At 24.6% G+C, this 12,418-nt stretch overlaps 2 protein-coding genes and 1 long non-coding RNA gene across 8 annotated transcripts in view; all 3 read right to left on the reverse strand.

Moving 5' to 3' along the window:
* Positions 1–12,393, reverse strand: part of LOC127280006 (uncharacterized) — a 70,556-nt gene extending 58,163 nt beyond the window's left edge. Inside the window, exons 1-2 of the long non-coding RNA XR_007842762.1 lie at positions 12,289–12,393; positions 4,520–4,584 (exon numbers count right to left, since the gene is read on the reverse strand). This is a non-coding gene — a long non-coding RNA (uncharacterized LOC127280006). The remainder of the gene's footprint in view (positions 1–4,519; positions 4,585–12,288) is intronic.
* On the reverse strand, positions 5,840–8,186 carry LOC127279997 (zinc finger protein OZF-like). The gene is made up of 4 exons (XM_051302672.1): positions 7,986–8,186; positions 7,301–7,558; positions 6,565–7,226; positions 5,840–6,493 (listed from the first exon to the last, which is right to left on the reverse strand). Exons 1-4 carry the CDS (start codon positions 8,148–8,150, stop codon positions 5,998–6,000), a joined length of 1,581 nt encoding a protein of 526 aa, XP_051158629.1. The 5' UTR covers positions 8,151–8,186; the 3' UTR covers positions 5,840–5,997.
* On the reverse strand, positions 8,363–11,701 carry LOC127280001 (plancitoxin-1). Of its 6 annotated transcripts, none has more exons than XM_051302681.1 (7): positions 11,461–11,701; positions 10,188–10,359; positions 9,857–10,034; positions 9,200–9,704; positions 8,996–9,098; positions 8,761–8,899; positions 8,363–8,674 (listed from the first exon to the last, which is right to left on the reverse strand). In XM_051302681.1, exons 2-7 carry the CDS (start codon positions 10,292–10,294, stop codon positions 8,525–8,527), a joined length of 1,182 nt encoding a protein of 393 aa, XP_051158638.1. In that variant the 5' UTR covers positions 10,295–10,359; positions 11,461–11,701; the 3' UTR covers positions 8,363–8,524. The 6 variants fall into 6 exon arrangements, with proteins under 6 accessions (XP_051158638.1, XP_051158634.1, XP_051158636.1 ...); XM_051302677.1 differs by having other exon boundaries at positions 10,188–10,461; positions 11,461–11,700; XM_051302679.1 differs by having other exon boundaries at positions 10,188–10,476; positions 11,461–11,700.
* Positions 12,394–12,418: the final 25 nt, after the last annotated feature.

The raw sequence follows: 12,418 nt of genomic DNA on the forward strand, positions 1-12,418 counted from the left end.
AAGAAGATTCCTATGTTTCCAGCGAATGGTAAAAGGTCTAAATGTTAATTTCCTTCATTACCGGCTGATCGTAAAGGAGATTCCTACATTACCAACAGTCGGTAAAACCTAGTGTTTGATGATAAAATTGAATCCTATATTAATGTATTTAACTGTTTAACTACACAAAGTAAATTTAAGTAAATTACCTATGTAATATATTTGATTTAAAAAAAAAAATTTTCCTTAATGTATAGAAATTTAAAAAAAATTGTGAAATAAAAATTAAAATATAATATGCAATTACAGTGGAATCTTTAAATAAGAGGGATATAAAGTTTTATAGAGCGTAAAGACGATAGGGCAACGTTGAGAGTTTCAACAATATTTCAACATTAAAATCTAACTGTCCTGCATGCTAAAATCGGAGGCCCCTTCGAAAGCTACACATACATATATATGGTTTGGACCCTTGTGTTATATGTCCACATATATATATAGTGATAACACTATGTATGTACATCACCACGAATAACTCTATACCAAGTTTAATATTGCCTTATACGTATTCATATCGTGGCACAGGCGCGCCCTTTCTACCGCGAATCAAGTTACGGTACACCGCAATGAGACAAAATTGATACACGTGGGCATTTTCCATTTCTTTTTCACATCGAAAATATTCCTCTGACATTTTATGCAATCCTTTTCCTTTTTTTCTAAATTGCTACATCGATATTATTAAAGAAAAAAGTATATCTTTTTCTTCGTTTCGACCTTTTTTAAAAAAAAAAAAAAAAAGAAAAAGCAATTTAATTTATTCAATAAAACGCTATATTTGGATAAATAAAATAAAAAACAATCGTCAATTTGAAAAAATAAAAGAAATGAACTATATACAAGAAGACAGTGGTCGTAAAAGAAGATGAAAGTAAAAGAACTCTAATCCACTACCATTTTTCCCACCTGCTTTCATTTTCCCATTTATTAGGGTAACAAAAAAAAGACACTTGATTAAAATAAAAAACAAATAAAAGAATAATAATAATAATAATAATCTTTTAACATAAATATCAAATATAACAATTCACAGAAATAATTTAATTAAAATTAACTACAGATATAAATTTTAATTAATAATTCCTTCATTTTCTAAAAACAGAATTAAATCAATCGAAATTTTTGAACATATAAGCTAAAAGATAAAATAATATCGCAGCTAAATATAGAAATAGATTTGTTGGTAATTCCTCATTTAGAGAGATAAAAGCGATATAACTCATCTTATATCAAAAACGTGACATGATTCAGCATTCTAATAAAATCCAACAGAAAGCACCACTTCAGTCTTAATTAACTTTATTGTTTTCTGATCAACAGGTTATATTCAAGCGCAATAAGCAACGAAGAAAAACAGAAGAAAAAAAGAAAGAAGTTGAAGAATGTTTTCTTTAGAAAAGTATTAGATATAGAAACTCCTTTAATGAGAGAATTTCACAAGAAAAATCTCAGTTTCCCTGTTAATAAACTATATACAATACGACTTCTTTTCTACAAGGGAATATGAGAAAAGGAGTATATATATATATAGAGAATTACTCTCCAACAAGAGAAGACAAATCCGTGATATCTTATATATATCTTGTAAAAAGAAGAAGAAAAAAGAAGAGAAGAAGGATAAAATAAAGGAAGGAAATTTCGTTGCGGTTTAGTCAGGCGTGAATCAGTTTGTGGCGCACATGTTGGCACTGAAGATAAAACAAGCACTGTCTTCCGAGGAACAAGGGAAAGCATGGTTTGCTAGGAGTAGGCACTCAGGGAAAAACAAGCTGCTGTCACGAAAAGGGGATTAAGAGGACTGCATAGCACTCCCTCCACCTTTCTATAAACGAGACCACTGGCTCTCAAGCGGTTAGAAACAACAACCACAACAGCTAACTTCCTGGATACTCTGAATTTCAGTTTCCAGTACTATTTCGACCTACGATCTCTTTCAAGAAAAACGACTCTTTATTTAAACTCTAGGTTCTTATTTACCTTCATTTTCATTGTATATATTTTAAACTTACTCTCTAAATCTGAATTAGTAGTTTTCTACTAATGAAAGAGTGCCAATTCGTTTACCAATTGAATTAGTAACAGTTATGACTCTTTTTTTTTTAGTAGAAAACTACCCATTTGGAAAGATTCCCCGGAAAGTGCCCCCTGGAAGTTCTATCAGAATTCCAACTGAACTTCCAACGTGATTCCGTCGGAATTCCATCGGAGTTCCAAAGAATTTCCTATGGAATTCCGATTAATTTTTTTCAAAATTTTTAGAGTCCTAATTCCGTCGAAACTTCGTCGGAATCCCATAGGAAATTCTTTGGAACTCCGATGGAATTCCGACGTAATTACGTTGGAAGTTCCGGCGGAATTCTGATAGAACCTCCAGGGGGCACTTTTCGGGGAATCTTTCCAAGTGGGTACTAATTGCTAGTAGAAAAAACTACTAATTCATGGAGTAAATCGTATTTTTTACTATTTTAGATTAGTAAGCCAATTTACTCGATGAATTAGTACACTGAAAAAAAAAATTTATTTGCTTTAAATAATCGATTACTTGACTATTATCAAATAAATATTTATTTGTATCAAATAATTGTTATTTAAGTCAATTAAATGGTATTTGTTACAAATACAAAAATTATTGTTTCAAATAAAATTTATTTAATTCAAATAAAAATTATTTTGTTCAAGTAAATATTTATTTAATAATACTCAAGTAATCGAGTATTTGAATCAAATAAATTTTTTCTTCAGTGTAGTTTTCTACTAAAAAAAGAGTCAAAATTTGTACTAATTCAATTGGTAAACGAATCCGCACTCTTTCATTAGTAGAAAACAACTAATTCAGATTTAGAGAGTATATTTAAAAAACAAATTTTCTTTTTATTTCCAAAACATTACAGGCCTTGGATCGATTTTAAAGCGCAAAAAATTCGAAAAAATCTATTTTTTTATTTTAACTAAATTTAATTAATATAAATATAATAATAATAATAATAATAATAATAATAATAATAATAATATAATAAGAATAATTCTCAATATAGTCAAAATTAAAAAAAAAATTATTAACCTTCCATTTTAAAAATTTTTTGAAATCTGATTTAATCAATTTATTCAAATTAAAAATTTTGGCATACTTTTTTAGTTTTAATAGTCAAAAATAATTCCGGACAATAATTAATTTCACAAATTATTAAATTAATTTTTTTTAAATAATTATATTGGAAAAGATTAAAATTTGAAATAAATTTTCTACAAATTCAAACTAATGTAAATTTAAAAAAAAAATTTTTTTTTTAACTGTTTTAAATAATTGAATTTTTAAAGAATTATTAAAGCTATTAAAAAATAATAATTTTTTTATAAAAAATTATAAACAATAATTAAATTTTACAGAAATGAAAATAATTTATTAAAAAAAAATTAAATAACATTATTTTATTGAAATTAATTGAATTTCCAACGATTAAAAATTTAGATTTTTGAAAATAATTGAAATTTTTTATGATTTTTGTTGCTGAAGAATTTATTAGAAATTATATACAGAAAAAATTGAATTTCAAAAGTTTTTACTTGAAAAAATCTTTCAAATAATTGAATTTTTGAAAAATATTTTTAAAAAATAATTAAAAATAATTGAATTTCGAAAGAGTTTACAGTTGAAATTTTTAGAAATAATTGAATTTTAAAAAATTTTGTTAAATTTCATTCAATTAAATTTTTTCAAAATTGAAAAGAATTTTTTAAATAATTTTTGATATTTTTTTTAAATAATTGAATTTTTAAAAATTTACAATTCATTTTTTTGCAAATAATTCAACTTCATGTAATATACTTTAAGAAGTAAATAAATTTTTTTCTGCTTTTAATAAAAAAATTTTATATAATAGAAATATTTTATCATTCACTTTTGAATGCACCTGCATTTTCATTTTAAATTTTCTATAAATGCGTTGGAACCAACATTTTAAAAAAATATTATTTTTATCAATTTTATGAACTGAATTTTAAAAATACTCTACAATATTTTGAAAGTAAAAATTTTTTTTTAAAGAAATTTTCAATATTAATCAAATCAGAACATTCAAAAGTACATAGCTTTTATATACTAAAAACCTTTTTAAAAAATATAATTTTTTAATTTACCAAAAATTACATTATGTACCTAAATATTCCTAAAATAATATTTTTAAAAAATTTTTGATCACTAACTAAAAACTTTTTCCACTATGATAAAAAAAAGTAATTATTTTACAAAAAAAAAAGAGAAAAAATTATACTCGGGGTATATAACACAAAAAACACTTCAAACAGAAATAAAATAAAATTACTTTTTTCCTGTGGTTACTATATATTCTTGTATAAAAATGAACACATTGTGTCTGCTTTTTTCTCATATAGCTAAATATCCAACTTTTGGTAATTAACAACGTAATAAAATATTTAAAAAAACGAAAAAATAATAAGGCTAATTAAAATTTTTACATACTTTTCATTGGCAAAACATTTACTCCTTTATTTTGTTGGCAACTGTGACATTATTTTGCAATATTCCTGAAACAAAAAAAAAAATATATAATTACTTAGAATGAGAAAAATATTAAACAAAATAAAAAAAGAAAAACAAATACATAAAAATAAAGAAATTAATAATATTATAGTAAGAATTGTAATAAAAATAAATTACAAAAAATAAATCATTTGGAAAATAAAAAAATATTCCAAAAAAATTATAACTGATCTAATTTTTGTTTACGTTTTATTTTCAAATGAAAACAATTTTATTGGGAAAATTTCCATTTATTTAAAAAGTGAAAAAGTTTAATTTTTGAAATAAATAAATAAAATTTAAGACTTTTTAATTAAAGATGAGAAATCGAGAAACAGATTTAATTAAATAAATGAATGAAGCAAAGCGTTTAGTGTGTGAAACCAGTGTCTGACGAAAGGGCCATTATTTTACGTGTGAGACCAAACTTTTAGTTGGTGCTCCAGTTGAATTGAAGGGGACTGATGCGTAATTAACTAACATTGCCCTCAACCAAACTATACCTCCCGACCCTCAATAAGTTAAATTGGAACAGGCTCAAGCGAGACCTGACCTATTGCTCTCTCCAAACATGAAATGTCATGTTCCTCTCAACCATGAATATTGGTCAGTCCTCATCTCTATATATGAACTATATAGATATATGAAATATTTGATTCCAACATTACAAAACATAAAAGAAATATTTATTTCAATCACATCCAGTAATTTTTTACAAGTAAAAAAAATAGACATCCAGACCAAAAATTTATTTTTATTCCAAAGGGACACAAATAATTAATTCAAAAAAAAAAAAATTGTCAGAAAATTTTCCTATTCAGTATTTTTTTAAAAATAAGACTTTCATCTTAGCAAATATTAAAATTTAAATGATGAAAAACAAAAATTCATCAAACTTTCCATTCGATTTGGAATTTTTTCCCTTATTTTTATTCTTTCACATCTGTCATCCGCGCGTACAGACTAAAAAAAAACACAATGGTATTGCATTTTCTGACGTCGCGAACTCGTAATCTCGAATTCCAAGACCATATCGACCCGCGGATCGCGCGCATCGTTGAATCCTTAAAGTGATTTTCTATCATAAGTAACAATTTTTCAAGCACAAGAAATATTTCTAATTTTTTTTTTTCTATTTCTAATTTTCCGAATGCATAAACCAATATTTTCAAAAAATCGAAACAAAATTTTATTCCAAAAGAAAGAATTAATAATTTAAAAATTATTATTAAAAAAAAAAAAAAAGACAAAAATAACAAGTCCATTTGTCTTTTTCGTATAATTTGTTCATTTTAATAAAAACAATTATTCTTAAAATCCATTATACAAAATAACATTTTACAAATATTTTACATTTTTTTTTTTCTTCATCAAACATAACACATTGTCAAACTTGAACCAATCAATATTTCATATAATTAAACTTGCGTTTCATAAACATTTGTTTTATCATTTAACTTTTTATGATTTGATTTTAAGTGTATTTTTTGATGTCTAACAAGTTTTGATTTAGAAATAAAGGCTTTGGCACAAATTTCACAGATAAATGGTTTCTCTCCAGTGTGTATTCGAAGATGTACTTTCAAATGTCCCGATTCAAAATATGATTTCGAACAAATTTGACATTTAAATTTTTTATCACCACGATGATATTTACCATGCCTTGTGAGTTCGGGTTTTGAAAAAAATGATTGTTTACACAATGGACAGGGAAAATCTCTTCTTCCCAAATGTATTTGTATATGACGATTTAATTCTGAATTGGAAAAATAATTTTTCCCACATATTTCACATACATATGTACTTTCACCAGTATGACGTTTCATATGAAGTTTCAATGATTGTCGATTTTGAAAAGTTTTTCGACAAACATCACAAGTTGGCGGTGTTGTCACATGACAACTCATATGGTACCTGAAAAATTTAATTTTTAATTTTTAAAAATTGTTAAATAAAACAAAAAATAAAGTAAAAAAAAAAATTACCTTAATTCTGTTTTTTTCTTAAATGTCTTTCCACATTGACGACATTTAAAACTCTTTTCAGCATGATTCAATTCATGTCTTTTTCTCGATGAATTTCTTGTAAATACTTTATTACATATTCCACACATAAATAATTTTTTTACCTTATGCTTTTTAATATGTTCAGAACATTCATCAGCGGTGAGAAATTCTTTTTTACATTGTGAACAATGATATTCTTCATTTATTTGATAATTATTTTTTTTATTATCCAATTTAATATTCACAGAATCAATTATATCACGTGTTGTATCACAAAAATGATCTTGTATGTGAATTTTTAAATTTTCTAACGATGAAAATTGTTCAAAGCACAATTCACATTTTGTTTCATCGTTTAAATTACTATTTCCCTCATTTTTCATTACATGCTCATGTAAATGAATAGCCAATTCTTGATTATCATGAAAACATTTATTACATTGTGAACAACAATTATTTAAACGTTGTACTTTTGTTTTTCTCTCAATAATATCGTTTGAATATTTTTCTGTTGACATTTTTAAAATTTCTTCAAATTCCTGTTCACTTTCATTTTCATACGGTTCAAAATTATTGAGAATTGATTCATCGTAATCCATTGTTTCCGATTCTTCTTTATTTACATTACAAATTTTCCACACCTGAAAATTTTCCTTTTTTTAATTACATTTTTTTTTTCAATTTAAATAGAAACTTAAGTTTTTAAATTATTTACCACTTCCATGTCATCATCCTCAGGTACCATTATTGTATTAACTTCACCTAAATTCAAGGGATCATCAGAAAGATTGTCACTAATAAAATTTTTGTAATATTCACTGTTTTCTGATTTACAACAATTACTTTCTGTACTCAAAGTTGAACGTAATGTTTCATCAGAAATTTTCACTTGTTTTCGAAATTCGTAAAATTTTTCAATTCGAAAATTACATGGATTACAAATTAATTGTGGCAATCTATCTCCCTCGTATATCTAAAAAAATTAAATTAAAACGTAAAATTTAATAAAAAAATTCCAACTATGTGAAATTACATTTAGTAAACAAATTATTCTCAAATAAAACAAATGTAACCGTTTGTTTCATAAAATATTATTTTTTAAACTAAAAATTCAGAATTATAAAATATTTCTAATCATTTTCAATAATAATTCTTTATAAGAAACAAAATATAAATGTTTATTATTCTACATTTTGAGGTTATGATACAACAAAACATATTTGTAAAATAATTTGCAAATAAAAGAAAATCAATGAAAGGAAAAACTAATTTCAAAAAAATGAGCAATTTTCAAAATTAAATGGACACGTTGTAATTTGGTAAAATGTTTTAAATGAGATTAAAAAAAAAAAGAGAGAAATATTGAACGCAACCAAAAAAAATCGAGACTTGTTATTTACCTGAACTTCCGCGATAGACGATATTTTATCTGCTAAAGATAAATAATTATCCAATTTAACATCATCTTTTTTGAAAATAGATAACATGTTTCTACATTCTTTTAAACAAATGCGACAAATATTATCAAATTTCTTGTTTAATAAATTGTTATGCATCTTCTCCATTATAAATGCACTTAAGAACTATACACACAAGCGAAAAAAAATTCTCCTTTTTACCGACAAAAAAAAAATTATCAACTATCGGTAAATATCACAAATTCGCGGATAAATTTAAAATAAAGATCAATTTTTGTTTTAAAAAAGAAAATAAAAATTTCAATTTAAGAAAATCATTTTATTTTTCTTATTTAACGACTTGGGAATTAAATAAAAAATTAATGTATCAAATATTTATTGCACTATTTGTAAAAAATAACAAATTGTTTTTCTAATAACAATTAGATTAATCTAATAGTATTATATATATATAAAAAACAACAATATCAACATATATTTATATGAATAAAAATAAAATATTTAAAATTACAATATTAATGTTAAATAAACCAATTTTTCAATTTTTGGAAAAATGATATCTTTTTTTGTTTTGGACATGGCTCAATTCCAGCAACGGAATTACGATAGTTTTTCCAAACTTTTATCAAATTTAAACAAACAGTTCCACCACCTCTTGTAAATTGAGTATTCTAAAAGAAATTTTATTTCAAATTAAATATATTTTAATTCAAAAATAATGATAATATGAATAATAATATTTAAAAAAAAAACTTACAGCTCGATTGATATCACCCACACAAACCCAATTTTTATTTAATTTATTTTCAGAAGCCACAGCCCATTTGGAATGATCATGACTACTATTAAAACTAAGATCAACTTCTTTTAAATAAACGGATTCAACATTAAGTACTCTGAAGAAAAGACAATTAAAAAAAGAAATATTTTAAATTTCTATGAATTCATTATTTTATTTATAAATTTAAATATTTTCATAAATTTTTTACTACCTTGAACCATTACATTCCGATGGCAATCTTCCACGTCCATTTAACCAAGTTTCCGTCAATAAATCAGATTTAAGTTCTGGTGCAACAAAATCGTCATATAAATCTGTAATGAAAAAAAAAGGTTCAATTAAAAATTCTTAACATTAGTTAATTTGAAAATAAATTCAAATTAATTAAAATTTAATTAAATTAAAAACTATTAACCTTTATTCCACTTTGCGCTTTTTGCAAAAGAAATAAATCTTGTTTGTTCCAAGGACCAAAGTATCGCTGAATTATTATAAGGGGCAATTTTTATTCGAACCTGATTAGCCGCATCGGCAAGAACCTTAAATTTTTGTCCCAAATCATTTGGAATATTATTTTTATAAACGGTAATTTGATTGTATTTCAATTGTTTCCCAACCAAATCATATTGATTTGAACCCAATGAAATGCAAAGAAAACTTTGTCCATTTTGTTTGCCTGAATCAGGATAATCATAAGAGCCATCAGGAATTTGTTGTATCGTTGTATTATCCGTTGTTGTACGTTTTCGTGGTTCTTTACCACCATTTGGTGCTGGTGGAAAATATGGAACACTGTGTATTAACCAATAACCCTTGTTATTGTCAACGTTTACAATTCCTTTTGCATGTCCATTTCTTCCCGTACTTCGATTTGGTGGTTGATCATTGTACAATAACCATAATTCATCATCCTCTTCTTTCTATAAAACAAAATTTATTTAATTAATTTTTTTATTAGTAAAAAATAAATAATTTTTTTAATTTGCTTTTTCATTTTTTTGTGCATTTTATTTTTAATTAAATTTAATATTAACAATTTGTAAAAAAAAAAAAAATTTAAAATTTAACTTACGTTATCATACAAAGAAGCCAAAGTATTTCCAGGAATAGAATTTTTTGAACTAATATCCTTTTCTGATAATGTCCAACTTTGACTAGTTGTCTCACTAGTCAAATAAAGATAAGCAACGCCTTTTTGTATCAATTTATTATTACTCTCTGGACGTTTTGGTAATTTATAAAGAACATACCTAAAAAAGCAAAATTTTTAATTTCTAAATTAAATATTGCAAAAAATAATCAAATAAATAAGTAAACTAATTCCTTCTTTTTAGAAATATTGAACAAAAATTATTTTTTGCGTTCAAAAATATCGATAGTTACAATTTTTTTTTTCAACATACCAATCGAGAGGCTGATTATTTTCTCCTCTACATTGTCTTGAACCATCTACGATTATTATCGTTAAACAAATTCCACAAAGGAGTAAGAAAATAGATAATTGATACATATCTTTAAATTTAATTATAAATTCTTTAAAATGTTGATCTTTTATATTTTCAATTGGACAACCAACTGCGTCATGATAAAGGATAAAATTATTATAAATCCACACTATGAAAACATGTGCCTCTATGAAATTGTATATATATATGATAAACTTGACCTTGCAATTGACTGAAACAAATCAACCTAATGATGGCAAATTATAATGTTAACAATCTTAATTTATAAGTTAAGATACTGACCATTTAACAATAAAAAATACATGAAAAATTGCGTCAAAAATTTTATAAAACAGTTAAAAACAATATAAAAAAATATTTAATAAACTTACTTGCAAAGAAATGAAAAATAATTAATCCTTCACTTTTATAAAAAAAAAAAAATAAATAATACACAACAAAAACTTTAATATTAAATTTCTCTTGAAATAGATGATGATAATAATAAAACACTCCTGATTCACTGATTAAAATTTTGTTAATATAAAAAATATAAAAATATATAAAATATAATAACTCAAATATTTTTGAGAAAATAATTATATAGTCAATATAACTATATTTGCAGTGAAGCAGAAAAATAATCGTTTTTATATTTTTCTAAAAATTGAATATTTTTTTTTTAAACGAACGCATGGGATTAATGAATTTTGACCCTTATTCGTTAAAAATAAGAAACACTCACTTTTTATAAAAAAAATAAATCTACTATTGCTTATCACATAATAGAAGAAAAAATCAAATGCGATTTTATCAAGCAAGAATAGAAAAAATTTATAATGTAATCACATAATCATAACAAAGAAAAGTAAAACCCATCATATTGTTATTGTCAAAAGTTTAAGGTTAAATTTTACGTAAATATTCAAATTTAACCTTGAAACTTTAAATCTTTTAAACTTTTTCTACACTTAGTAGAATAATAATAATTAATTTTAAATAAAACTTACTTTATTTTAATAATCGTGAGGAAAAGAAATGAGGACACACGTGAAAAAAAAACTCAGAACTCGCGGGGCAATGTGCGTAATTTAAGAAATGTTCCCCGAAACATTATCAACATAAATTTCATTCATGGGAAAATTACCAAACAAAAAATATTTCAAAAATAATAGCAAACTAGTTAAATAAATAATGTAATAAAATCCTATAAAGTAGAGAAAGAACTAACCTCAAAAATTAAGCATCTCTGAAGTGTCGACAAAAGATGAAAATTTACAACACACACACACATTAAAAATATACTTTTTTTTCTAATTAAAGATTTTGCACTTTTTATTAAATTCTTCTGGAAATTCTGGTTTGCTGTGAATTTAGCTGCAACTAATTATTCGCGCCTAGAGAGTTCTGCTCCGGACAAGGCAACAATTGCAAATGGCGTCGCTAAAGAACACTAACGCCTATGGTGGCGCAGTGGCGAAAATTGGAACTAACATTTTTTTCATATTTGACATTTTTGCAAAAATTTTATTTTCATTGTCAAAATATAATTAATAATCAATTAATTATCATTTATATTGAAGATTCTTTCTACTTTATAGATGGATATTTCAATTTTAAAACAGGATTACAAAAGAAAAAAAAATGTTTCATGAGGGGGTGAAAGATTATTTTAACTTTCATATTTTGAGTAATTTAGAACACTGGAAACCGAAATACTATTAACAATCAACTACTAAATATTTATATTAAACGATTTAGGTATTTTTAATATAGATGAGCTAAATTACGATTAGATTTTTAAAGATGATTAACAAAAATTTCCCTAAACTCTGCACTGTGCAGATTGCAAATGGCGTCGCTGAAGGAGAACACTAACGCCATTAGGGGCGGAAGCGGCGAAACTTGGAACTAAACATATTCAAATTTTCCTGTGTATTTTTTTCGCGCCAAATAAATATGCGCAGTACATAATGCGCAATTGAAAGAGGTTAAAACTTTTTTCTTCAATTAATTATTATATACAATTAAAGACAATGGAATAACAAAATTTAATTACCCATCGATGACAAAATGTTTATATTCATCAATTTTTGTATTTTTGAATCTTCTCATAGCTAAATTTACATTGAAATTTTAATTAATAATTGAATGAGATAAAATTCCACAGGGACCACAGGTCTTCGTAT

Source organism: Leptopilina boulardi, unplaced genomic scaffold (genome assembly GCF_019393585.1).
Source record: "Leptopilina boulardi isolate dan_hultmark-lab unplaced genomic scaffold, ZJU_Lbou_2.1 LbouV2_229, whole genome shotgun sequence".
Lineage (NCBI taxonomy): Eukaryota > Metazoa > Arthropoda > Insecta > Hymenoptera > Figitidae > Leptopilina > Leptopilina boulardi.